The 24,305-nt window shown below is 37.3% G+C and overlaps 1 protein-coding gene across 2 annotated transcripts in view; it reads right to left on the bottom strand.

Annotated features, from left to right (window-relative positions):
* Positions 1-24,305, bottom strand: part of iPLA2-VIA (calcium-independent phospholipase A2 VIA) — a 62,997-nt gene that overhangs the window by 17,726 nt on the left and 20,966 nt on the right. For both annotated transcript variants that reach the window (XM_067788558.1, XM_067788559.1), the window contains exons 2-8: positions 18,696-18,988; positions 18,452-18,622; positions 17,245-17,373; positions 9,094-9,447; positions 8,761-9,026; positions 8,504-8,692; positions 1,972-2,075 (exon numbers count right to left, since the gene is read on the bottom strand). In XM_067788558.1, coding sequence (XP_067644659.1) covers positions 1,972-2,075; positions 8,504-8,692; positions 8,761-9,026; positions 9,094-9,447; positions 17,245-17,373; positions 18,452-18,622; positions 18,696-18,988 — 1,506 coding nt within the window. The remainder of the gene's footprint in view (positions 1-1,971; positions 2,076-8,503; positions 8,693-8,760; positions 9,027-9,093; positions 9,448-17,244; positions 17,374-18,451; positions 18,623-18,695; positions 18,989-24,305) is intronic.

Here is a 24,305-nt window from a genome sequence, read left to right as displayed (position 1 = left end):
GCAACGAAGAGAGCTTTGGGAATTAGAATTAACGAGCACAAAGCAGATGCGAAAAACAAAAAGATGTCCATTGTGTTGGCTCAACACCTGACAAAAAGCGATCATACAGCTAATTTTGATAACGCGCAAATATTAGACATAGAAGGAAATACGAAGAAAATACTAACAATAGAAGGGCTTCGTATCCAACAACAAATACAATGTGCAATGAACTTCAAAGAAGATGTTGATGGAATAAATTGCGCTTACAAATCTGTGATACAAAACAAATGACGAACAGCTGGGATAGAGTGTGGATGTTTGATTTTAAATGTTGTGTTTAAATTTTTGTATAAATGTAAATAAATTTCACCCGTTAAAAAATTGGGTAACTATATATTAAGATATGTACGTGAAAAATTATAAGTGTTTTAAATATTAAATAACTGTGTTTTATTGTTTTAAATAAAGATAATTACTCTCTGAAGAGGACACAATATCGTGTCGAAACGCGTCGGAGTTAGAAAAGAAAAATTAAGTTTTTTGATTTAAACTTAACGGCCAGTACAGCTCTGAATAAGTACAAAACAAAGAAATTTCCTTCGCCTAAATCAAAAATTTTATAAAAAAAAAAAATAATTTCTGCTGTAATTCGAAAGATCAAAATATCGTTTCCCGAAACCCTCTCAACATAAGCTTTAAATTTAGGGGCGGACTTTCACAACTTATTTTTTGCATGCGGACCAACACGGTCTAGAACACAACAGCATTCAAAGAAGTGTTTTGGTATTAATATACGATAGATATTACTGTTGGCTTAAATGGCCAAAATAAAATAAGTAAGAAAGTGTAAGATAGGGTGAAACCGAACATTATATACTCAGCTGTGCACTGGAAACGCTTGAAGGCTGCGCAATAATGCCTATTTGGTTCTATTCTGAACTCATTTTCGTTCAAAAGAAGCAAAAAGGATACAAAGGCTACCACTAATGAACTTGAGCGAATAAAAATGCAGTTTAACAGCTGTAGCTATTAAAAAAATGTTTATGCTAAATTTCGTTCGGATTGGGCGATTTTTGGTCGACTTGTGGCATTAAAAGTATTTTGGAAAGAGTAACAAAAAAAGGGGCGGATCACGACCATTTTCAAAATTTGTTTAAGTTTTGTTCTTAGCTCCGCCATACCACTTCTGAGATAGAATATAAGTCAAATGTGGTTAAATACTATAGCGTTATTGCAAACTTTGTTAAGGCTAGATCTTTAGGAAAATTGGGTGTGGTCTTTAACCGATTTTGATTATCTTCACTCAGTCTATATAATTTGGCGAGGATAGTGTCTCTGCCAATTTTCAATGTAATATCTTTCAACGGCTTTTGATTCACGGTTTTTAAGCTTTCAAATTTTCTTCTTCTAAATGAGGGTGGCGCCACGCCCATATTCCAATTTTTTTAGAATTTAAGTTTTGCGTCATAAAACCAATCAACCTACCAAATTTCATTAGCTTAGCGGCATTTGTTTTTAAATTATTTAATTTTTCCATTTTTATAAATTTTCGATATCGAAAAAGTGGGCGTGGTTATGGACCGATTTCGCTCATTTTCAACACCGTATACCGAATTTGGTGAACATATCTCAGTATTTGCTCAAGTTATCGTGTTAACGGACGGACATGGCTTAATACATTTTTTTTCGATACTGATGATTTTGATATAAGCCTATATCTATCTCGACTCTTGTGTATAAGTACAGCTGTGTATAACAAAAAAGATGCTTACAATTTTAGACTAAATACGTAGGTTTTAAACCAAATGAGCGAAGGTTTTCCTGCGCACATATAATATATACAATTCAGCCATTGATCCAGCAGAAACCAACCTTCTGGCTCAGGCACTGAACAACGACTGAAATATTATTCCAAAACTCCCACACGCGTGTAATAGTGTGCTCATCTCTGTTGTAAATATATTAAAAAAAAAAAATAATTGGTCTTACCCTTTTTGCTTTCATTATTTACTTTAGTGGTAAACATGCCAAGTAAAGCATCCATTATACTTTGCCCTTTTTGCTCTTTTTCGGTATCGATAACTATTGTCGGTCTGTAAAACAATATCAAAATATGTATACTAAGGAAAAGACTCAGACCGGCTGAAAGCATCAGCATATAACAATCTGTGGTATAACAGCTGGATTATAAAAACAAATGTATATTAGTAAAAACCCCCAAAAGTTATATAAAAAAAAGTCTTTGATGTGTAGACATCTTTGCTCACGGTATGGGGGAATCTTGATTGTAAACGTAAGATGTAGGCGTGCGCGTAAGTGTAGTCATTGTAAGAATTGTGCTATATAGGGGGGCCTTATGTGGAATGTAAATGCAGGCGTAGTGGATATAAGAAAACGGGAATTGAATTTTGGTAAAAACCAAATGGATTTTAGAAAAGGCAAACTGGATTTTAAGTAATGTAAATAAAAAACTATATTCACGCTAAGATCCAATTTACAGTTTCCAAAATGCAATTGCTTCTTCTTCACTCTTTCAAATTGATGTTTCTAAAATCAAATTGCTTCTTCTTCACTCTTTCAAATTGATGTTAAAAAAAATTGGATTTTAGAAAAGGGGCAATTTTATTTCAGAAGAAGTCAATTTAGTCTTTTAGAAGTTTTCTATAATCCAAATTACGTTTTCTAAAATCCAACTGACGCTTTCGAAAATCCAATTGACAATTCTAAAATCCAACTGATGTTTTCGAAAGTTCAACTGACTATTCTTAATTCCAATTAACCCTATCTAAAATCCACCTGGAAATGGTGTATAGTGTACGGTTTTATTATTTTTATTTAACTTTGTATTTTAGTTACTTTGAACCATGGCGGAACGATACAAGGTGGCAGCATGGTGACATACCTACAAACATAAATAAAAATTCCATGTACTTTGTTTTTGTAAATTCGATGGACAAATGTCAAAATCGTACGCGCCGGAAGTTTATGTATCAAACCAAATAAAAAAAGTTTATAATCAGCTGTCCCATGCTGCCACCTTGTATCGTTCCGTCATGCTTTGAACTTTGTAATTTTAAAATGTTTTATCAATATTTAAATTTTCAATATTGATTTTTCATCTTTAAAAAATTTTCATTATGGTGAAAAATTTAAAAAGATATTGGCGCATATCTACATTTAGACGTATTCTTTATTGAATAAAAGTTCTTTATACATATATAAAATTAAAAGTGGTTTCAATCACCACATAGAGGATGTGTAAGTGTAGGCGAAGCGCATGTTTGCCTGTCGTAAGAGGCAGCGTTTTCTTTTCTGAAATAAATTCTAAGTAAATGGTAAAGCCTTAATAGAGTAACTCCAACCCTAGAAAATTTTCAAAATTTATAGTGTATGCAAAGAACATAAATGGCTACTCCGTGTATTAGCTGATTTTCACAAAAGCGCTGTCAATGATAATTCATTAGCAATTATTTCCTTCATTTCAATTTTCTTCGCTAAAAATATGTATGTGAAGTTACGAAAACAAATTTTCACGATCAGCTGGTTTAGCAGAGTTGCACTGGAACACCGCCATTTTTATACCTTTCATGAAAATGAAATGGTATATTAATTTCGTCACGAAACCCAAAATTGTAAGTCCTTAAAGGAAAATAGATAGACCCACCATTAAGTATACCGAAATAATCAGGTTGAAGAGTTGAGTTGATTTAGCCATGTCCGTCTGTCCGTCTGTCTGTTTGTATGCAAACTAGTCCCTCAATTTTTGAGATATCTTGATAAAATTTGGTGAGGGGGTGTATTTGGGTGTCCGATTAGACATTTGTCGGAACCGGCCGGATCGGACCACTATAGCATATATCCTCCATACAACCGATTTTTCAGAAAAAGAGGATTTTTGTAATATCTTACTCAAATTAACAGATTGAAGCTTCAAACTTCACCATATAATTTCGTATATTGCACATATTGTTGCCTGAAAAAAATTGATGAGATCGGTCGTATATATAGTATATATCCCCCACAACCGATTGTTCAGATAAGAAGCTTTTCGTAATTGCTGCCCTATTTTAAGAGCTAGAGGCTTCAAATTTCAACGAATGCTTACGTATATAGCATATATTGTTGCCTGAAAAAATCATACAGATCGGTGGTATAATATATAGTATTGCACGGATATTAGCATCACTAAGTTATCCCATCACTAAGGCAATGCTAGAGCCACGATAAGCAGTATTTACGTCAATAATCAAATCATGATGGGTTTGATGGTGAATGAGGACAAAACGAAGTACCTGCTGTCATCGAGCAAAGAGTCAGCGCATATGCGCCTTGGCAACCACGCTACTGTTGGCAGCCATAATTTCGAAATAGTAAAAGACTTCGTTTATTTGGGAACCAGCATCAACACTAGCAACAACATCAGCACTGAAATCCAGCGAAGAATCAATCTTGCCAATAAATGCTACTTTGGACTAGGTAGGCAATTGAAAAGTAAAGTCCTCTCTCGGCGAACGAAAATCATACTCTACAAGTCACTTATCGTACCCGTCCTGCTATATGGGGCAGAAGCATGGACCATGACAACAGCAGATGAAGCGGCTTTGGGAGTGTTCGAGAGAAAAGTTCTTCGAAAGATTTATGGACCTCTACGCGTTGGCGATGGCGAGTACCGAAGAAGATTTAATGATGAGCTGTACGAGCTATACGCAGACATCAACATAGTCCAGCGAATTAAAACGCAGCGGCTGCGCTGGCTAGGCCATGTTATGCGAATGAAAGATGATGCTCCGGCCAAGAAAGTGTTTCTATCGGAACCCGCCTATGGAAGCAGAGGTAGAGGGCGGCCCCCACTCCGTTGGAAGGACCAGGTGGAAAACGATTTAAACTCCCTTGGTGTGACCAATTGGCGCCGGTTGGCGGAGCGAAGGAGCGACTGGCGCGCCTTGTTGGACGGCCATAACCGTTTAGACGGTTAAGCGCCAATTAAGTAAGTAAGTAAGTAAGTAAGTAAGTAATCAAATCATGTATACACATATATAAGGCAACCGAAATAAGTCACACACAGATGCATTTACTTATACGCCTATGTATGCGCGAGAGACTGTAAACTACAAACATTCACATCAATAATTCAATCATTATGTATCTACATAAACGAATAAATAATTGCGTCTACACATATGTACGTATACGAGCAGCGGAGCGGCAATGCACAAACACATGCATATATCTTATCTGAGTTGTCACAAGAAAGAGGAATAATTTGTGCATGTAGTTGTGGCTGGCGATTTTGTAGCCGAAACAAACTAGTAAGTTCTGGAAATCGAAGAGCCTAGAAGTATACAGCGTAAACTATAAAAGCGGGGCAGGCGAGTAAGAAGTAATTCAGTTTGAGTTGAGCTATCCATCAGTTTGATTAAGCACGCGATCTGGCGGCCAATAGTGGAGTTTCATTTGAGTTATCAATCAGTTTGGTTATTAAGCCAGCGAGTAGCAAAGTATACGTGTGATTGTGAAGTACTTTAATAAAGGCCATTTTTCCATTCTTCAATATTGGAGTTATTTATTCAACAGTTTAGTGATTCGAACTTAGCAAAAGGGCAAATAAGAGGATTTGCAAGTAAATTCGTTATAGTATATATATGGTGGTATATATAGTATATATATATATTTTCGCAATTTTAGCCGCATTTTAACAGCTAGAAGCTTCAAATTTCACCGAGTGCTTACGTATATAGCATATATTGTTGTCTGAAAAAATCATAGAGACCGGTGGTATATATAATCTCATACAACCGATTGTTCAGATAAGAAACTTTGCGCAATTTCTTCCCCATTTTAACAGCTATAAGCTTCAAATTTCACCGATTGCTTACGTATATAGTATATATTGTTGTGTCAAAAAATCATAGAGATTGGTGGTATATATAGTACATATCTCATACAACCGATTGTTCAGATAAGCACCTTGCGAAATTTCCGCCCCATTTTAACAGCTCGAAGCTTCAAATTTCACCAAATGCTTATGTATATAGCATATATTGTTGTCTGGTGGTACATATGTTATATACCCCATATAAACTGTATTTTTTTGACCCTTTTTTACGGCTAGAAGCTTCAAAATTCATAAAATTTCATCAAATAGTTACGTTTACGTCATATATTGTTGAAATACGTGATTCGTAGTCATAGTTTTTACACGCAGACCACAAAAAACCTGAAACTTTGCATCCTAACACAAAGTACCTACAAATTTTTTATTTTATATTTATCTTAAAAATCGTTTAGGTATGTAGATATCTGTTCACTATATATTTCTTACCTTACACATCCGATTATTCGGAGATTACGAATGGGATAAGATTATTGTTCGGCCCCATTCATGAAAGGTATGAAGTCTTCGGCACAGCCGAAGACAGTCCCGTCCTTACTTGTTTGCAGTGTAAAAGTGTAACGCTTTTGCGTTGCGAGCAGGCAACAATTTTCACAAAAGAACGAAATACCCCGTAAAGGCGTTACCTGCTTTTCAGAATAGAACAAAATATATTTACAACCTTTGCGCGGCGTACAAAAAGCGTAACACTTTTGCCAGAAAAGAAAACGCTATAAAATACCAAACTGATTCAAGGGGTAGCGTAACGCAACACTTTCAAGATCGGCGCAATTTATAGTTTCTCCAACCTAATTGTCAACCTCACCTACCAGTGGCGAACCCTGTTTCTGTAGCAGCCGAGGCTTTGGCGACTCCAAGTTTCTCATGGCGGGAGTGGGAGGGCGGTATGGCCTAGAATGTTCCATGTGGTCATACTAAATCGTTCCCGAGACAGTCGGGCTAGTACCTTAATGGATCTTTATTCGGCAAAGGACATATCAACATCGATAACACTCCCGAAAATCTCCGGAGAGTTTCCTTATCGCTACATTGTCAGTTGTCGGTTGCCATATTAACTACGTGACATATAAACGGAATATGACTATTCGTGCTTCCAAATCAAAGAAAAAAAAATTGTCATATTGCGCTAAAAAAATCGGGAATCTTGCAGGAAAACTGGGCAGTGTAATATAATTATCTTTCCGAATTCGGCCCTAATACAACTTCTTGTTGGTAGCACTTGGTAAGAATAAAGGGACGACTAAAGAAGCCTAGAGGGCGTTCAGCTGGCAAGCTTCATGTCTGCCAATACTGTCCTTACAATGTCTAGAGGATACATGAATGCCCAAATGACTTTAAACTTGTACTTTGTGCTGGCTAAGAGTTCTTCAAACTAGGAAATCATGATGAAAATTAATTAATTGTTTGTAGAATATTTGGGGGGCTAAGGTGCTTGGCTTGGATAACATTTGTGGTACCAGGCTCTGGATCAGAGGCCATAGAGACCAATTGTCAAGCGCGATGAGTTGCCAAGTCCTGCACGAGGTGTCCCTGCTTATACTGATAAAATCGGATCTAGAGAAGACAGCTCGATAAAACCTGTAACCCTGAGTCATTGTGCCGAGCTCAGGGGAGGGAGGACTCTGTAAAGTGCCAAGATCGGCACACAGGTGCGGTATTCTGCCCCTCAGTAGGTTGGGGTGAAACCCTTGGCTGTTAGGATAATGCAGTACCTGCACACGTCCCGTTAAAATCGTGGCTGGCCTCAAAGTAAGTTCCCTGTTCGTCGACGTTAAGTTCGTGATTTAGTCGTTAAAGGGCGATTACACATTCGGCTCCGCATAGCGGCCTTGAGGGGTACTTTTTAGAATGGACACGACCACCAAAAACCAAGAGGCTAGGAGTGACGGCGAGGGTCGTCAAGGTGCGAGACAGGGGATGGTCGAGGTGCCCTCCTCGTGGCGGACAATGGCTGGCAGCGAGTGTCGAAATCGACCCCTAGCCAACCAAGGTCAGGCGAGGAGTGGTCCGAAACAGGTCCCTGGTAGCCGAGAAAACTCTCGGCGGAGCAAAAGGGCTAATTGGATGGATTAGCGCAGGAGTCTGGGTTCAAACCCCGTAGGTATAGGAAGCGGAGGGAGTCGAAACCGACCATCAATGCTGACCCATCTAGGGCAGGTACTGGGAGAGGTCCGGCGAATGCGGAGGCCCTGCCGCCAGGCGCTTTCCGAGCTGGAGTCCTGGCGTCGGTGGCTAGCACCAGCCAGGGTCCATCTGCCTGTGAGAGCGGCAGCGCTTCGAAATCGAAGCCTGCCAAGAAAGGTAGGTGATCGACGTCTGGCCTGGTTTCTCTAAGTTCAGCGCAAGAATGTCTTAAAAATATACCTCGGTACACAAATATTACGTAGGGACTGTCTAAATTTGTTCACCCGTGACCCAATTACCGCAATAATTTTGAATACAGAATTTCACTATCCATAATTTTAACCCAATTGTAAACCGATTTAAATAACGTTGTGGTTCTGGTTCTGGTTTCCGTTTCAGAATAGAAAAATTAACCAATTGCCTGTACTATACTAAGTTTCACCTGAAAGCATGCTTAGCACTGTTGTAAATATAAAAAAAAATTCAGAAAGTTTTGAAGCTTACTCTTGTGTTGATGCGTCGTTACTATATGATGTTCCAAAAAGTCCATCCTTAGCTTGCCGACTAGTTGCTGCCAGCATGTTTTCAATATGCTCACGCTGCTCGGCCGGCTCAGGCGACTCTGGTGGTATACCATTGTAAGACCCTGTTGCGTTACATCCAGCCGGACACTTTGTATTGGCTGCAGGACATCTAAAATAATATAATAAAATGTAACGGAAATAATATAACTCTTTCACATTACAGCTTATTTCACATACCGTTTAGCTCCAACTGAATGTAAAATGTACAAAATTTCACTTTCTTTGCCACTGTTTGAGTCATTACCAACCATATGACGCGGAGTCTTGCCTTCTTTATTTTTGATATTCATATCGCAACCGAAAACAACGAGACATTCCACAATTGGGACCAATTTCTTTTCAATAGCTATATGTAAAGGAGTACTACCCTCCTTATCGAAAACATCAATGTCAGCATCATGAGCCAATAGAGCAACAACACATTCGAAGCGATTTCGTGCAACCTGTTGAATATATATTATATTATTATTATTTATATTAAATTAAAAACAAGTTCAAATGTCGTCTCACCATGACGTGCAATGCGGTGCGCCCATCGAAATTTGTGGCATTTACATCACATCCCTGCATAATCAGAGCATGTAAAGTTTCACGCGATGAACACCAATGCAAAGGAGTACCGCCATATTTCATATCTTGTGTATAAAGCTTATTGGCATTGGTTTTGAGAAATTCAGCAACAGATGCTGGTGTACTAGTTTTATATACTTTACTCATATTTTTTGCATTTAAATTAACATCGGCGCCTGCTAATAATAACGCTTTGACACAATCCGGTTTATCTGACAAGCAGGCCAAATGTAATGGTGGATAGCCATCTGAGTTGATATGATTGAGATTTTCTGTGCTTTTTGAGGTTAGTAACTGTGAGGCAAAAATAATAATAATACAGTTCGGTGATAATAAAGGAATCGAATCATAAATATTTTGAATTAAATAAAAAGTGTTAAAATACCTATCTCTGTGCCATGAAAAAGAAAATAACTTGCAATCCGAAAGCTTTCTATAATTTCGTGAAGTCTAAACGTAGGGTTAAAGGCTTTCCTTCTGGTATGAAATACCGTGATGATTTCTCTAGCGACGATCAAGTTATTGCTAATTTATTTGCACAATTTTTCAAATCTAACTATTCCGCTGAATTAATTTCTTTGTCTAGTGAATACCCGTATGAACTTGATTCACTTAACGCAATTAATATTCCATCAATATCTCCAGAAGAGGTTCTTACATATTTAACTTCTTTGAAGGAATCTTATAAATACGGTCCCGATCTAATTCCCACATGTTTTCTCAAAAGATGTGCAGAACACATTTATCTGCCCCTAACTGATTTATTCAACATGTCCCTAAAACATGGAGTTTTTCCTTTTGCTTGGAAGGAATCTTTTCTAATACCCCTCCACAAAAACGGCAGTAGGTCATGCGTAGAAAATTATCGAGGAATTGCTAAATTGTCTGCCATCCCAAAGGTGTTTGAAGCCATTGTTACTAATCAGCTAACATTTTCCATTTCTGCATTGATTGCAAACTCTCAACATGGATTCTGTAGAGGAAAATCTACCATTACCAAACTACTTGAATTCACAACGCATGTTTTTAATGGATTTAGAGAAAATCTTCACACCGATGTTATTTACACCGATTTCAGTAAAGCATTTGACAAAGTTTCCCATTCATTGCTTATCCACAAGCTGGATCGACTTGGTTTCCAACCAGGTCCCACTCAGTGGATATCTTCTTATCTCTGCGGTAGAATGCAACAAGTAATTTTTAAAAATACTCTTTCAGAGGTCATTAATGTTCCCTCTGCCGTCCCACAGGGCAGTCATCTCGGTCCAATTCTGTTCTTGCTATTTATTAATGATATCTGTACCATAATAAAATATTCCAAAATTTTAATGTATGCTGATGATGTAAAACTTTTTAGGTCTTATGAGTCTATTGAAGAACGTCCATTGCTTCAAGCGGATTTAAACTGCTTAGTTGCTTGGTGCAACGCGAATTCAATGCCGCTGAACATCAATAAATGTAAGTTCATGTGTCTCTCTCGGAGCCTCTTACGTAATTGATAATTTTTGTCTTGCATCAGTAAAATATTTTGTTGACTTGGGAGTTACGATGGATGCTAAACTTAGTTTCAACCTTCATATTATGACTACTGCCAATAAGGCTAGAGGTGTTCTATCATTCGTGAAGAGATGGTCTGAAGAATTTAGTGACCCTTATGTAACCAAAGCCCTTTTTACCACATTAGTTAGGCCGATACTAGAATACGGATCAGTAGTCTAGAATCCGCGATATCAAGTTCATGCAGATAGGCTTGAGTCAATACAGAAGCAATTTTTACTTTTTTCTTTAAGGAATTTTCATTGGGACTCTGCATATAATCTTCCACCTTATACTAGTCGGTTAAGGCTTATCAATCTTCCAACTCTCGCTAGCCGTAGAGAAATGCTAGGCGTATTATTTATGGCTAAACTACTGAATGGACTAATTTCTAGCCCCTTTCTTTTGAACGAAGTAAACTTCAATGTCCCATCACGAGCGTCAAGACATTACAAACCTCTTCTTTTGAGGCAGTGTAGAACTAACTTCGAATTAAATGAACCTTTCCGGTGTTTGTGTTATGATTTTAACTCTCACTCGAATTCATTTGATATAAGGGATTCACTTTTTACTATAAGGAAAACTGTCCTATCCTATCTTAACTCGTAACAAAATAAAAATAAAAAAAAAATAAAAATATTTATATGCTAAATCCTTAACTTATTTAACAATTTACTATATGTATAATTTTCTACTGTTATGTATATAATACTCAGCTGATGATTTTTATTCTGTAGGTGAGCAGTTTTAGATCTCGACGCTTAACAAACCTCCGCCTATCAACAACTCGGCAAAAACAAAAACAAATCCGTGCGTCATGTGGATGCGCCCCTCGTGTCGGTTGGGCGGGCTTTGGAGGGTATTAATCCGTTGGTTTTATTATTATTGCAAATGAGCGAAATTGAACTATAATCGCGCCTAATTTTTTGATATCGAAAAATTCGAAGTATTAAAAATATGCGATAATCCATTACGAAAGATCGATGAAGTGATGTAACTTGACATGTGCCTTGATTTTATGACAAGAAATAGAAATCTGGAAAATTTTTGGAAAATCGGAGTGGCACCGCCCACATTTCGAAGAGAAAATTTGAAAGTTTTTCAACCGTTAAGGATATCGTGTTGAAATATTGCATGGAGGTTATTCTTACCATTATACTTATTTGCACTTTATAAAAATTACCAAAGTCGGTTAATTATTATTATAATTTTTTACATTGTTTGAGTTCTCTAAAATAATTAATTTGGACTTTTATTTATAAAAGTCTTGATATAATCAGAGCTGTTCAACCTCTTTCATTCGATTCATATGAAACTGACCGCATTTCATATGAAAGTGCAAAGAAAAAGCACTTCCATATGAAGAAAAGGCGCTTCGGTATGATATACAAATTTACACAAACACACTGACAGCAAACAAATTTTTAATTTGAAATTTATTCATTAGGGGACTATCAAAATTCATTAAACATTTAAAATAATTTTTTGTTTTTTTAATTAAAAAAAGTTTTAGTGTACATATCATTTTGTATATGTATTGTGATTTGCACTTTAATATGAAACTGTTTGAACATCCCTGATATAATAATTATAAACCAGAAATTCAGTTTTTAAGTCTTAAAATATTTTTGTTTTTTAAGATCGCGGGTTCGAATCGAGCTCAAGGCCTAACAATAATTATTTTATCATTATTATTTTATCATTATTATTGTTATGACATTTTTTTTCTTAAATGAAAAATCTTTTTAAATTAGAATAGAAGAAAGAAAAATTTAGACAACTGCCAAAGCTCGTTGTATAGATCCATTTCGGGAACTGATAAATTCCTTCATCGGCAACGTTTAGGCGCCGCTGCTATAACCATTCAGCTATCACAGCGGTTGTTTGTTTGCCTTAATTACTCCTACTTCTATCCTGTTTCTTGTCAATTGATTTACACAGCGCTGCGACATCTGTTGCAGAAACGATGTGAAAATTGGACTTGTTCAATGCAATGATGTCATAGTGTCGAACACGCGATCTTACAAATCAGTAGGCCGATATAACAACAAAAATTATTTTTGTTTTTATTTATTTTACATATCGTTAGCTTAATTTACAAAGGCCCATGGCTCAATTAAATGGTTGGCTCATCTCATCAGCTGATTTTATTTTTTTCTTGTCAATGGTATAGGGTTGTCAAAAGGAGATGGCAAACGCAAAATGTAACCAACACATTGACAATTCTTTTTTGTCGTGGTGGTAAATTTTAAGCTATTGCATAGATTTTATCGCGGGCTTGGCGACTAAATCAAAAAAAAAACTGTAACGGATATTTGTCAAAAAAGGTTCGAAAAAGTTCGGTGTTAGCAACAGGCCAAATACATAAAATTGGATCTCTATCATAAAGTTAAAGTTAAAAATAAAGTTAAAGTTAAAGCGAAAGTTAAAGTTAAAGTGAATGTTAAAGTTAAAGTGAAAGTTAAAGTTAAAAATAAAGTTAAAGTTAAAGTGAAAGTTGTTATGGAACCTTTGACAAGCATACTTACTCTGGGTTGACAATTGTTTCGCAGTTGTACCAAGTTTACCTGGTGGCACGAAGAAGATGATCGGTGTCTGCCCGTGTGCGTCTAGCTGTCCCGGAGCTTCAGCCACTTATGTGGGTTCGTTGACCAAACGACCGACCAAACCACCAGTTACGACAAACCCAAGAAACTACAGGCCTGCCAAAAAACATGCTCTCAGAATCACCACGGGCTGTCTTCTTATGTCCCCAGAGCACCATCTGCATAATGAGGCGAGAATACTCCCCATCAGGGAGAGAAATGAGATGCTGACCAAACAGTTTCTGTTGAATACCCAGAAACCTGGGCATCCCAACAGACATCTGATTGACGAACCAGCACCGCCTAGGGGCCTAAGGAGTCATCTCCGTAAGCATTTCGAGGAAATACGGCACCTGAGAACCCAGCCGTATGAAGCGAAAAAACACAAGCAGGTCCTTGGTGAACTCCATAGACAGGCGTCGGACCTTTATGTCGGGAATTGCCCGGTGAATCCAGTACTTGAAGAAAAATATCCAGAACTCGCGGAAGAGGAACGCATACTCCCCAGGGAAACGCGTGTCACTCTTGCTCAACTTCGTTCTGGATACTGTAACAGGTTATACTCTTACCTATCCAGAATCAACCCCGACATACAAAATGTATGCCCCGCTTGCAATGTGTCCCCACATCACACCAACCATCTCTTTATTTGTAATGTGGAACCAACGCCTCTAACACCCCTTTCCTTATGGTCCACCCCTGTTGAAACGGCAAGTTTCCTTGGACTCCCGTTAGAGGATATTGATGACAATTTGTGATCGGTCGCGGCTATTAGGTGGGGCGAGCATTGCTACAGCAACAACAACAACAAACCCAAGGCCTAACAAGAAAAAATTTACGCACACGTAAGGGTTAAGGAATTTCTTACCTCATCACTCAATATGATTGTTGATTAACCTTTTTAGAAAGCGACACAACACTTTGTCTTTTGCTTAGCGGTTCTCCTACCAATTACTTACCGCTCTTAACCCACCCAACCATGACTTCTCAGATGTTAATGAGATGTCCCAATGTAAAGCAACACCAACAACGAATTTCAGACCATTCTTACAAACTTAACAATTCATGTTTTATTTAATAAAAGACTAATCAATTAAAAAGAAAAAGATCAGAATTTGATTTCATACTAAATTTAGTACTAAAGAAAAAAAGGTACTATTTTTACTATTATGTTTAAGTCCGAACATCTATAGGAACGGCATGGAATCGGAACGACTTTTGAATAACAAGCCTACTAGGTATGTGATAATTCAAATTAACAATCTACAAAATTGCTATATTGCGGTAGTAGAAAAGTGGAAAACATTTGAAAAATAGTCCCGTTAATGGCAATTGGAAATAATTCAAGGTTCGAATCGAGCTCAAGGCCAGAACAATAATTTTTCTAAATTTGAAAAATTGTATGTGCGCAGCTATGGCAGGTTGTCTGAAAAATTTTCTACTTACTAACCTGCCATAGCTGCGCAAATAGATCCATTTCGAAGGGTGCTAAGCCTTCATCATCAGTACGCTTTAGGCATGATGCGCTAACCATTTAGCTAACCACCGCTGTATTGCTAACCACCGCTGTATAGCTAAATGGTTAGCGCAGCATGCCTAAAGCGTACTGATGATGAAGGCTTAGCACCCTTCGAAATGGATATATCTGCGCAGCTATGGCAGGTTGTCTGAAAAATTTTCTACTTACTATTCCAAAAACAAAATACAATTTTTCAAATTTAGAAAAATTAAAAAATAACAATAATTATCATTAGAATAAAATTATTGTTCTGGCCTTGAGCTCGATTCGAACCTTGAATGATTTATCAATAGGCACGGAAAAACAAGTAAAAAAAAGGTGGCGTGATGCGAAACGGAGATAATTAAATAGGGATGGAGATAGATATTTATATAGGTTTGTCCTTTTTTAGTTGTTTTATAGGACATTATCTGACGGTAACTTGTGTTTTAACCCTTGCATTCCTTAATATCTTTTCCGTGGTACCACCCTATCTTACCATGTATGTCTTGCAATTGATACATGGAGTTTCCTTTTGTGGCGAAAACTGTAGCTTTTACAAAAACGGGTGCTAGCTTGGCGTTAAACTTATTCGCTTTGTCGCTCAGAACGAAATTGCGCCGATATACATTTTCACCTACCCTGAATGGTTTTACTCTGCTTCGGAGGTTGTAGCGTTGAGCTGATTTCTCAAAAGCGTTTTGTATGTTCTTGGCCAACTCAGTACGCACGAGTCGGAGTTTGTCTATGCGGTCTATTACAAAGTTAAAGTTAAAGTTAAGGTTAAAGTTAAAGTGAATGTTAAAGTTAAAGTGAAAGTTAAAGATAAACATAAAGTTAAAGTTAAAGTGGAAGTTTAAGTTAAAGTGAATGTTAAAGTTAAAGTGAAAGTTAAAGTTAAAGTGAATGTTAAAGTTAAAGTTAAGGTGAAAGTTAAAGTTAAAGTTAAAAATAAAGGTAAAGTTAAAGTGAAATATAATATGCAATAGCTTTACCGCGGCAGACCCCCGAGTGCCACACGTCCTTTTTTTATAAAAAAAATAGCTTCACATCACTTTAAGTTATTTTTTTAGTGAATGTATCTAATTTGGCGCATTATTTTCCCACAACACACAAGAATTGAAAAGTTTTAGGTTTTCTCTCCATTTCATTCGCCTAACACCAACACGCAGATTTTAACAATCTGCACAAAGGTATGTTGTTGCTGTAGAGATGAGCCAACCATATAGTTGAACCATGCAAGGCCCCTAACCAACAAAATTAAAATTTTACAAGAGAAGCAAAAAACATTTTATTTTCACATTCAATACACTGGGGTGTGTGTTTGAATATATCATACCAAAATCTGTGGAAAACGAAGTTTCGGAAAATCTGTTGTTAAGTAAGCTAACGATATAAAAATTCTTTCAAATAATAAGACCTCGAGTTGGAATATGACTTCTGGCATACTGTAACAGTGATTCTGAAATCCTATGAAGAGATAGTTTCTCATGTCGCACTGAAGCCAAATTTTTTGATACTATTTATTCTGGCCACGAGTAAGGATCGAACTAAAAATGGCGGGAAGGACGCAACAAATTAAATGGGGTTACACTGAAATGACAGTCCTTGGTCGGAAAAAAAAATCCCAAGTCGCTCCGGTACATGGAACCGGCTGCCGTGGGAAGCGAACTAAAAATGGTCGTAATCGATATATAACCACGCCCACTTTTTACGTATCAAATATTTCCTATAAATAAATTTCTTCGATATTCCGATACCAAATTGAGTTATTATCTTCAAATTTGACATGGAAGTTGAGCACATGGAGCTAACTCAATAAACATGAAAATTTTGAGAAATGGACATGGTCCCGCCTACTTAAAAAAAATTGGTTTTCATCTTCTTTTACTAGCGATATCTTCAGTAGGGTTATATATAAAGTTACGAAATTTTTGTGCGGAGGCCCTAATTCAAAGTTGCTCTGCTCCAGCAAAAACTTCAAAAATCCGAGGACAATCACGCCTACAAAAATTTGTGTTGTAGGCACATATACCGTGACATCTTTGTAACTTGTAAAGATAAAATGCACAAAATTTAGACACTACGCGTGGTGAGAAGAAGGTGTATGACTAATTTCATTGAAATTGATTTGTAACCGGGAATTTGTCAACAAAAAACAAGAAAATAAGGCAATGTTGGGGTACGTTCTTGCACAACGGACAAGGAATGGGCTGGTGCATTGTCGTGTTGCAAGATCCAGACATCCTTGGCAAGTGCGAAAAAACATGCCCGCAGCCTCTCTAAAACACCTCTTTCCACTTACTGTTGACTTTGTTGCTATCTACTTCAACTTTGAACTTTAACTAAAAGGAAGATCCTCCCTATTAGACAGATGAAGACGAATGAAAAAGTGGTGGCAGTTTTTAAATTATAACTCGATTCCAGGAACTTAATTGCACACGTATACATAGTCAACAAAATTTTACTTACGTTTATAATTTCCTTTGTTGTACTAGCAGCGTAATGGTAAACGGAATTGCTATTGTTATCTAAATGCTCCATTTTACAAAGCGGTAGTAATGCCTTGACCATTTCGATGTTTCCACTTTTTATTGCAAGCTGGAAATAAGAACATATATGATCGCTTCTTATTTATAAGGGCAACTTACAATAAATATAGCAGATCTATGGAGACCTGTAGTGGAATCACTAACTTTTTTAACAACATTTGCCATCGTTTTATTTGCGAATCGATACCTATAACGTTTTCGTTATTCAGTAACTATTTTGTATCGATATTTTTTTATCGACGATCAGCTGTGTTGTTAAATAAACGGCAAGTAAATTGGCTGCTTTAAAAATCACGAAATTAATATTTCTGACTATTTTAGTTAAAAAAGAAAATCGGAACTTTAATTAAATACTTTCAAACACGAAAAGTTGCTTTATTTATAAATCAAATGGCATTTGAGTACTTGGCGTACGTTTTATCACAAGATGAAGAATTATTAAGTCCATCGCCAGTGGACAGATGCCTTCTTAGAGAAGTAGATAACCCATTCCACTTGAATGCAACGGAGTTTCGAAAGCTGCTCCGCTAAAGTCAGGTATTTGTTAGTGGAATGCTCAATTTAAACGCGGTCGTACAGACACCGATTATGCAACAAGCTCTGCTCGTCCAAATAAGGCAGTTTCTTCTTGAGTGCGATTGCTGACATCGTAAAGATACCAAAGAACCTGTGCATAATATTTTTTGTGTACGAATGCTTGGGTATGGGAAAGCTATTTTCCAATGGTTGCGGCGTTTGCTCTTTCACCAAACCAATGCACCGTCACCCAAGTCTTTCGTAACAATGGAAAATTGTGTAAATTGAAGTTCGAATTGCTGTTTTGTGGATTGGTCTGGTTCCCAGCGATATTTATTTATTAAAAAAATCTCAACAACGAGCTCCATGGAAAAAGATTTGGGTCAGATGAAGAAGTGATTGTCGAAACTGATGCGTTTTTTGAAGGCGTTGCCAAATCGTGGGAAAAAGGTATTTAAATGTTAAAAAAGCGTTGGACTGATTATATCTTTCTCAATGGAGACTATCTTGATGAATAAAGTGAATTTTTTGTTGTTTAGTCCAAAGTCTATCCATGAGTGAGTATAGACATATGATAATGTAAAAAGGTGAAGAAATATTTTTATATATACCTGAAATGGTGACATTAGATGTACATGATCAGCATAATCGATAAACTCCAACACTTTAGGATTACTTATGTAATCGACCAAGTTAAAATAGGCGACCAAATGAGCTAATGACCATGCGGGATTTTCTGTTAAAGCATCACATACCTTTTGTATGCCATTTACATTATAGAACTGCAAGAAATAAAAGAGAATGTTAATATCAAATTTTAATCAAATCAAATGCGTACTATGCATGTTAAATTACCTCCTTTACAATTGAGACAAATACAGGTAATCGATGTACGAATGCATTAAATCGATCTTCAGCGTCCCGTTGTGATGGCGATCGATATAAACTAAAACAAGTGTTAGCGGAGTCATTGACGTGACGTTGAAGCACAATTTCATAGCACGCCTTCTTATCGGATGAATTGAAAGGTGGTGAATAAAGAACCATACCTTCATCTCTGCCAATTACTAATAAGCTCGACAATGCTTCACCTTTGATCTCAAGCACCTTATTAGGTGGCGTATCACCTAATAACAGTCGGTGAAGAGCTAAATATACAAAACGTAAAAATTTTCCCACTTACTATCATTTTAAACATAGCGGAATTCAAAGTATAATAAAACATTCTAAAATATGAGATTTTGTTGCTTTAATGTGGATTAACTTAAGTACTGTAACGGATTTCGGGGAATTCCGCCCATTCCAAACCTGCTAACGTACGAATCGCTAAAGGGTTGAATAAATAACTCCAATATTCAATAATGCAAAATGGTCTTTATTATACTACTTTCAGCGTACTTCACAATAACACTTATACTTCACAACCAATAGCGTGCTTAAATCAAAACTGTTTTTATACTCTCGGTTTCCTCGTTCACCCATTTCTCCTAAGGTATAGTAATTTCGCGAACTTCATGCTTGGCTACCGCCATATACATTGTAGTTTGTAGCCATATGCGTGTGTATGCGTGAGTACTACTTCGGCTGATGATTACATGTGTTTGTATCTCTTCGTTGCCTTGTAAGTATGTATGTAAATGATGATTTATTTGTTTACGTACATAAGCGTAGCTGCTTAGTATTAGCTTAGTGATGCTAGTATCACTTAGTGATGCTAATATTCGTCACAGTATTATATACACTTCTTTGTGAACATGAACGTAGGAGATATGACGAAATATGACGCAATCTCCGCAACTTGCACGTTCACGAACAGACCCATTAGTTTAACTTCATTTCTGCTCAAAACCTTTGAGAGGCTGATGGATGTGTGTCCATATGGATGAAAAACTGTTCTCCAAGACACAACATGCGTACACCAAAGTCAAGTCAGTAGACACGGCAATGCATAGGGACCCTATGATAGGGTGGTTATAAACATAGAAAAAGCCTTGAAATACAAGAAGTACTTATTGGCAATCTTCTTAGACATTGCCGGGGCTTTCGTTCTGTCCACCCCCAACCAGATGGATATGTTGCATGCTTAATTGCAGGAAGATTACTTCGTGGTGAGGCTATATGAGGACGCCACATCGGTGGACAGGGACACAATGCAGGGAGGGGTATTTTCACATCGAAACAATGGGAAATGCTGCCTGCCCCGTCAATTTTTACATTGACAGCCAAGCAGACATTTAGGATATAATCTCTCATAGCACAACATCTAAAAATGTGTTATAAAACGGGATAGGGAGAAAATACGTATACTTATATTGGATCCCAAGGCATATGGGAATACATGAGAACGAAAAAAAAGAGCGGATCTCTAAAGCTTGTATCGTAGACGTTCCAATCAGATTGAGCGAAATTAAAAGAAGGTGAGAGCTGCACATTATCGACCAAGCGGGAAAGGCGTGAACTAAGCGCGGGGCTGTAAAGAGTCGAAGATCATGTGCAGGTCTTACAACCTTACATTAACAAAGTAACTCTTATCATTGAACAGAGGGGACAGTAGGCTTATGATGGGTATTCTAACTGAACACTGGCTTCTGGCGTCATATGCTTTTAAATTAGGCCTTGCTGTTATAGCAGAAGTAGGATGAGCGGGTTAGAGGAAGAAATGATCAAGCACGTCTTGTACTCGTGATCTGCGCTCGCAAGGCTAAGAGTCCAACCATTACGAGTAGCACTGCGGGATCTAGAAGCAGCAAGTATCATAGGTTGACTATTTTGAACCTCCGCGTCGATTGCTCTACGCTACCGACTGTCCTACACCCCAAAATCTTGGGTGTGACGTTTGATCAGGATCATAGATGTTAAGTAATGATTAGATAATGCTAATGATTGCTAATTAACCTTCATTTGCGAAATTCTCTAATTCATTAAACAATTAGAAATGGTTCACCTAATTCCCATTAGATAATTGAAATTTTTATTCTAATGGTAAATCTAATTGCAATTAGTTGCCATTAGCAAAAAAAATTGGTTTACCTTTATTAGATTCTAATTCGAGCTAATTGAATATCTAATTGCATTAGCAGAAGTCAATTAGATTTCTAATTGTAAAGGTAAACCATTTTTATTGCTAATGACAACTAGTTGCAATTAGATTTACCATTAGAATAAAAATTTCAATTATCTAATGGGAATTAGGTGAACCATTTCTAATTGTTTAATGAATTAGAGAATATAAACCAATTGCTAATTCTAATTGAAATTTACCATGTATGATCAGGATCTAAATTTTGGTGAGCATGCAACCGCAATTGTACCGAAAATCCAGAGCCGTAATAAAATCCTCAAATCTATTGCTGGCAGTACTTGGGAAAAAGACAAAGAAACGCTCATTACCACTTACAAAGCAATTGGCCAGCCGATTGCATGCTACGCGTCCCCTATATGGTCGCCAAGCCTAAAAACTAATCACTGGAAGAAGCTACAGGCTGCCAAAATATTGCTCTCAGAACCGCCACGGGCTGTCTTCTTATGAACACTTTCTACATAATGCGCGAGAATACTCTCCATCAGAGAGAGAAATGAGATGCTAGCCAAACAGTTTCTGTTGAATACCCTGAAACCTGGGCATCCCAACAGACATCTGATTGATGAGCCAACACCACCCAGGGGCTTAAGGAGTTATCTCCGTAAGCATTATGAGGAAATACGGCACCTGAGAACTCAGCCATATGAAACCAAAAAACACAAGCAGGTCCTCAGTGAACTCCACAAACAGGCGTTGGACCTTTATGCCAGGAATTGCCCGGTGAATCCAGTACTCAAAGAACAGTACCTAAAACTTGCGGAAGAGGAACGCACACTCCCCAGGGAAACGCGAGTCACTCTAGCTCAACTTCGATCTGCATACTGTAACAGGTTAAACTCTTACCTATCCAGAAACAACCCCGACATACAAAATGTATGCCCTGCTTGAATGTATCCCCACATGACACCAACCATCTCTTTAATTGTAATGTGGGTCCAACGCCTCTAACACCCCTCTCATTATGTTCCAGCCCTGTTGAAACAGCAAGTTTCCTTGGACTCGCGTTAGACCCTCCATTGGATGGGGCGAAGCACTGCTAAAAGCTAAACTATTTACTGACAGCTGTACCTACTCCCAAGGATCTTGAAATTTGTTGAGACAGTGACCTGTAAGAAGGCCCACTAGTGTGCTTATAGAGATACGGTTTAACAGTATCACCGATTACGATCTCTTTTCATCCAGCCCATCTGGCGGCTGCTTGATCCGTGAATAGAGATCGCAAGCAGTGCTTGCAGGTGTTTAGAGGAGGGCTGGCCCAGATTGGTGCCTTCCCTAGCTAGCTTATCCTGGCCAGGAACGCATATAATGCTCAGGTTGCATTTATCAGCTAACTTGTTGAGAGTTTCTCTGCACTTCAACGCCACTAGTGACGAGGTGTTACTGCATTGCAGGGATTTTATGGCAGCTTGGCTGTCCGACAAAATTGAAATAGAATTGGTCACCTGCAGGTTAGCAAGATAGAGGGCTGCTTCCAGATAACTATAAGTTCAGCCTGAAAAACACTGCAGTGGTCGGGTAACCGTAAGCTCTCGCTAAGATTGAGCTTATATGAGAATATTCCGCTGCCGACTCTGTTGTTCAGTTTAACATCAGCTAGGATAGGATGATATTCCACTCAGCAGTCAATATAAAATGATCTAACTCTTAAACATCTTATAATCGTTGCAATAGTATCACCACGACCTACCGGTAGTTAGTAGTTCATTTAGCGCATATGGAGCAAACAGTGACGTTTTAGCTTAGAGTAATGTTTTTTTTTTAAGTTGATCGCCGTTTAGTTGTATCTACATAGGTGTGCGATGCTGTGCTAATTTTAAGAAACCCCACATTTATATATAAGGTGTTTTTTTTTGCAAGCGAGCTTGAAAAAAACGCTTCAACTAGCTAAACAGTTTCATTATGGCAAAACCATACAGATGGTTACTTTTTTAGCTGCTTTGACATTTCTACTTCTAGCGCAGTATGTTTTTGACACGCAACTAGAGAATTACAAAAACAAAATACATGAAATGCGTGTGTTTGTTTGTATGTATGACACCCTGCCGCCACGCTGTTCTTTTGTTATTTTTTTTTATCTGCACATTCGTATGTTCATTTCATTGGCTCGTTCACAATAGTGCCCTATTTTTGAATATGCAACACTATACAACACTATCAATCAGGTCGACAATTACCTAAGCGGTTTCAACTGAAAGCGCTTAGCCAACTCAACTCGATTACTTTTTATTGTTGCTTTCCGTGCAATTCGGTAAGCTAGCTAGTGTTTTAATTGTAATATTTTGCAACGAAATACAGCTATATTTAAAGTTCAAAAACAGTTGATAAGTTTGAATTATATTAAGTGTTTTTTTTCAAGCGAGCTTGAAAAAAACGCTTTAACTAGCTAAACAGTTTCATTATTGCCAAAACCATACAGATGGTGGAAGTTTATCAGCTAATTGTTACTTTTTTTAGCTGCTATGACATTTCTACTTCTAGCGCAGTATGTGTTTGACACTCAACCAGAGAATTACAAAAACAAAATACATGAAATGCGTGTGTTTGTTTGTATGTATGTCACCCTGCCGCCACACTGTTATTTTGTTATTTTTGTTTACCTGCACATTCGTATGTTCATTTCATTCGCTCGTTCACAATAGTGCCCTATTTTTGAATATGCAACACTATACAACACTATCAATCAGGTCGACAATTACCTAAGCGGTTTCAACTAAAAGCGCTTAGCCAACTCAACTCGATTACTTTTTATTGTTGCTTTCCGTGCAATTCGGTAAGCTAGCTAGTGTTTTAATTGTAATATTTTGCAACGAAATACAGCTATTATAAAAAAACAATTTTAGTACAAATAGCTAATTCCACTGCGACCAAAACGGAAAATAAACATACAAAATGTCTAGATTTTAGTACATAGCTTTTTCAAGTCAAATGTAGGCCTCGACTTCTCTACGCAACATGTATTGTTTTTCCTGAGCCATTTATATAAAGGTGGTAATTTAAAATTTTTTATCTTCTTTTTATATTCTCCTTTTGGTGTAGTGTCAAGGTGACCTGATGTAAGGTTTCATGTTTCCACCTCAAATCGATTGCTAGATTCCAGAATTCAAAATTGAATTTTTAATACCTCTAAATATTTCGGTCCCTATCCTATCTGGAAAACTCTCTTTTATCCTAAATATTACAAAATAATTAAGCCCGAAGTTTCGTTCAAAGTTTCACATCTCTGGGTTATCGGGAAGTTCCTTAGGACTGCGTTTGTACTAATCTACAACAAACTCTCAATAGATAATCTACGCGTTTACATATGTTCCAACCCTAGGAACTAGATTATTATCTGTCAAATGTTCACGTTTCACTTTTATTTCGTGCTTCCGTGGCCGCCGCCG

This window comes from Eurosta solidaginis, chromosome 5, assembly GCF_040869045.1.
Source record: "Eurosta solidaginis isolate ZX-2024a chromosome 5, ASM4086904v1, whole genome shotgun sequence".
In the NCBI taxonomy this organism is placed as follows: Eukaryota; Metazoa; Arthropoda; class Insecta; order Diptera; family Tephritidae; genus Eurosta; species Eurosta solidaginis.
This window is presented reverse-complemented; position numbering and strand designations above follow the sequence as displayed.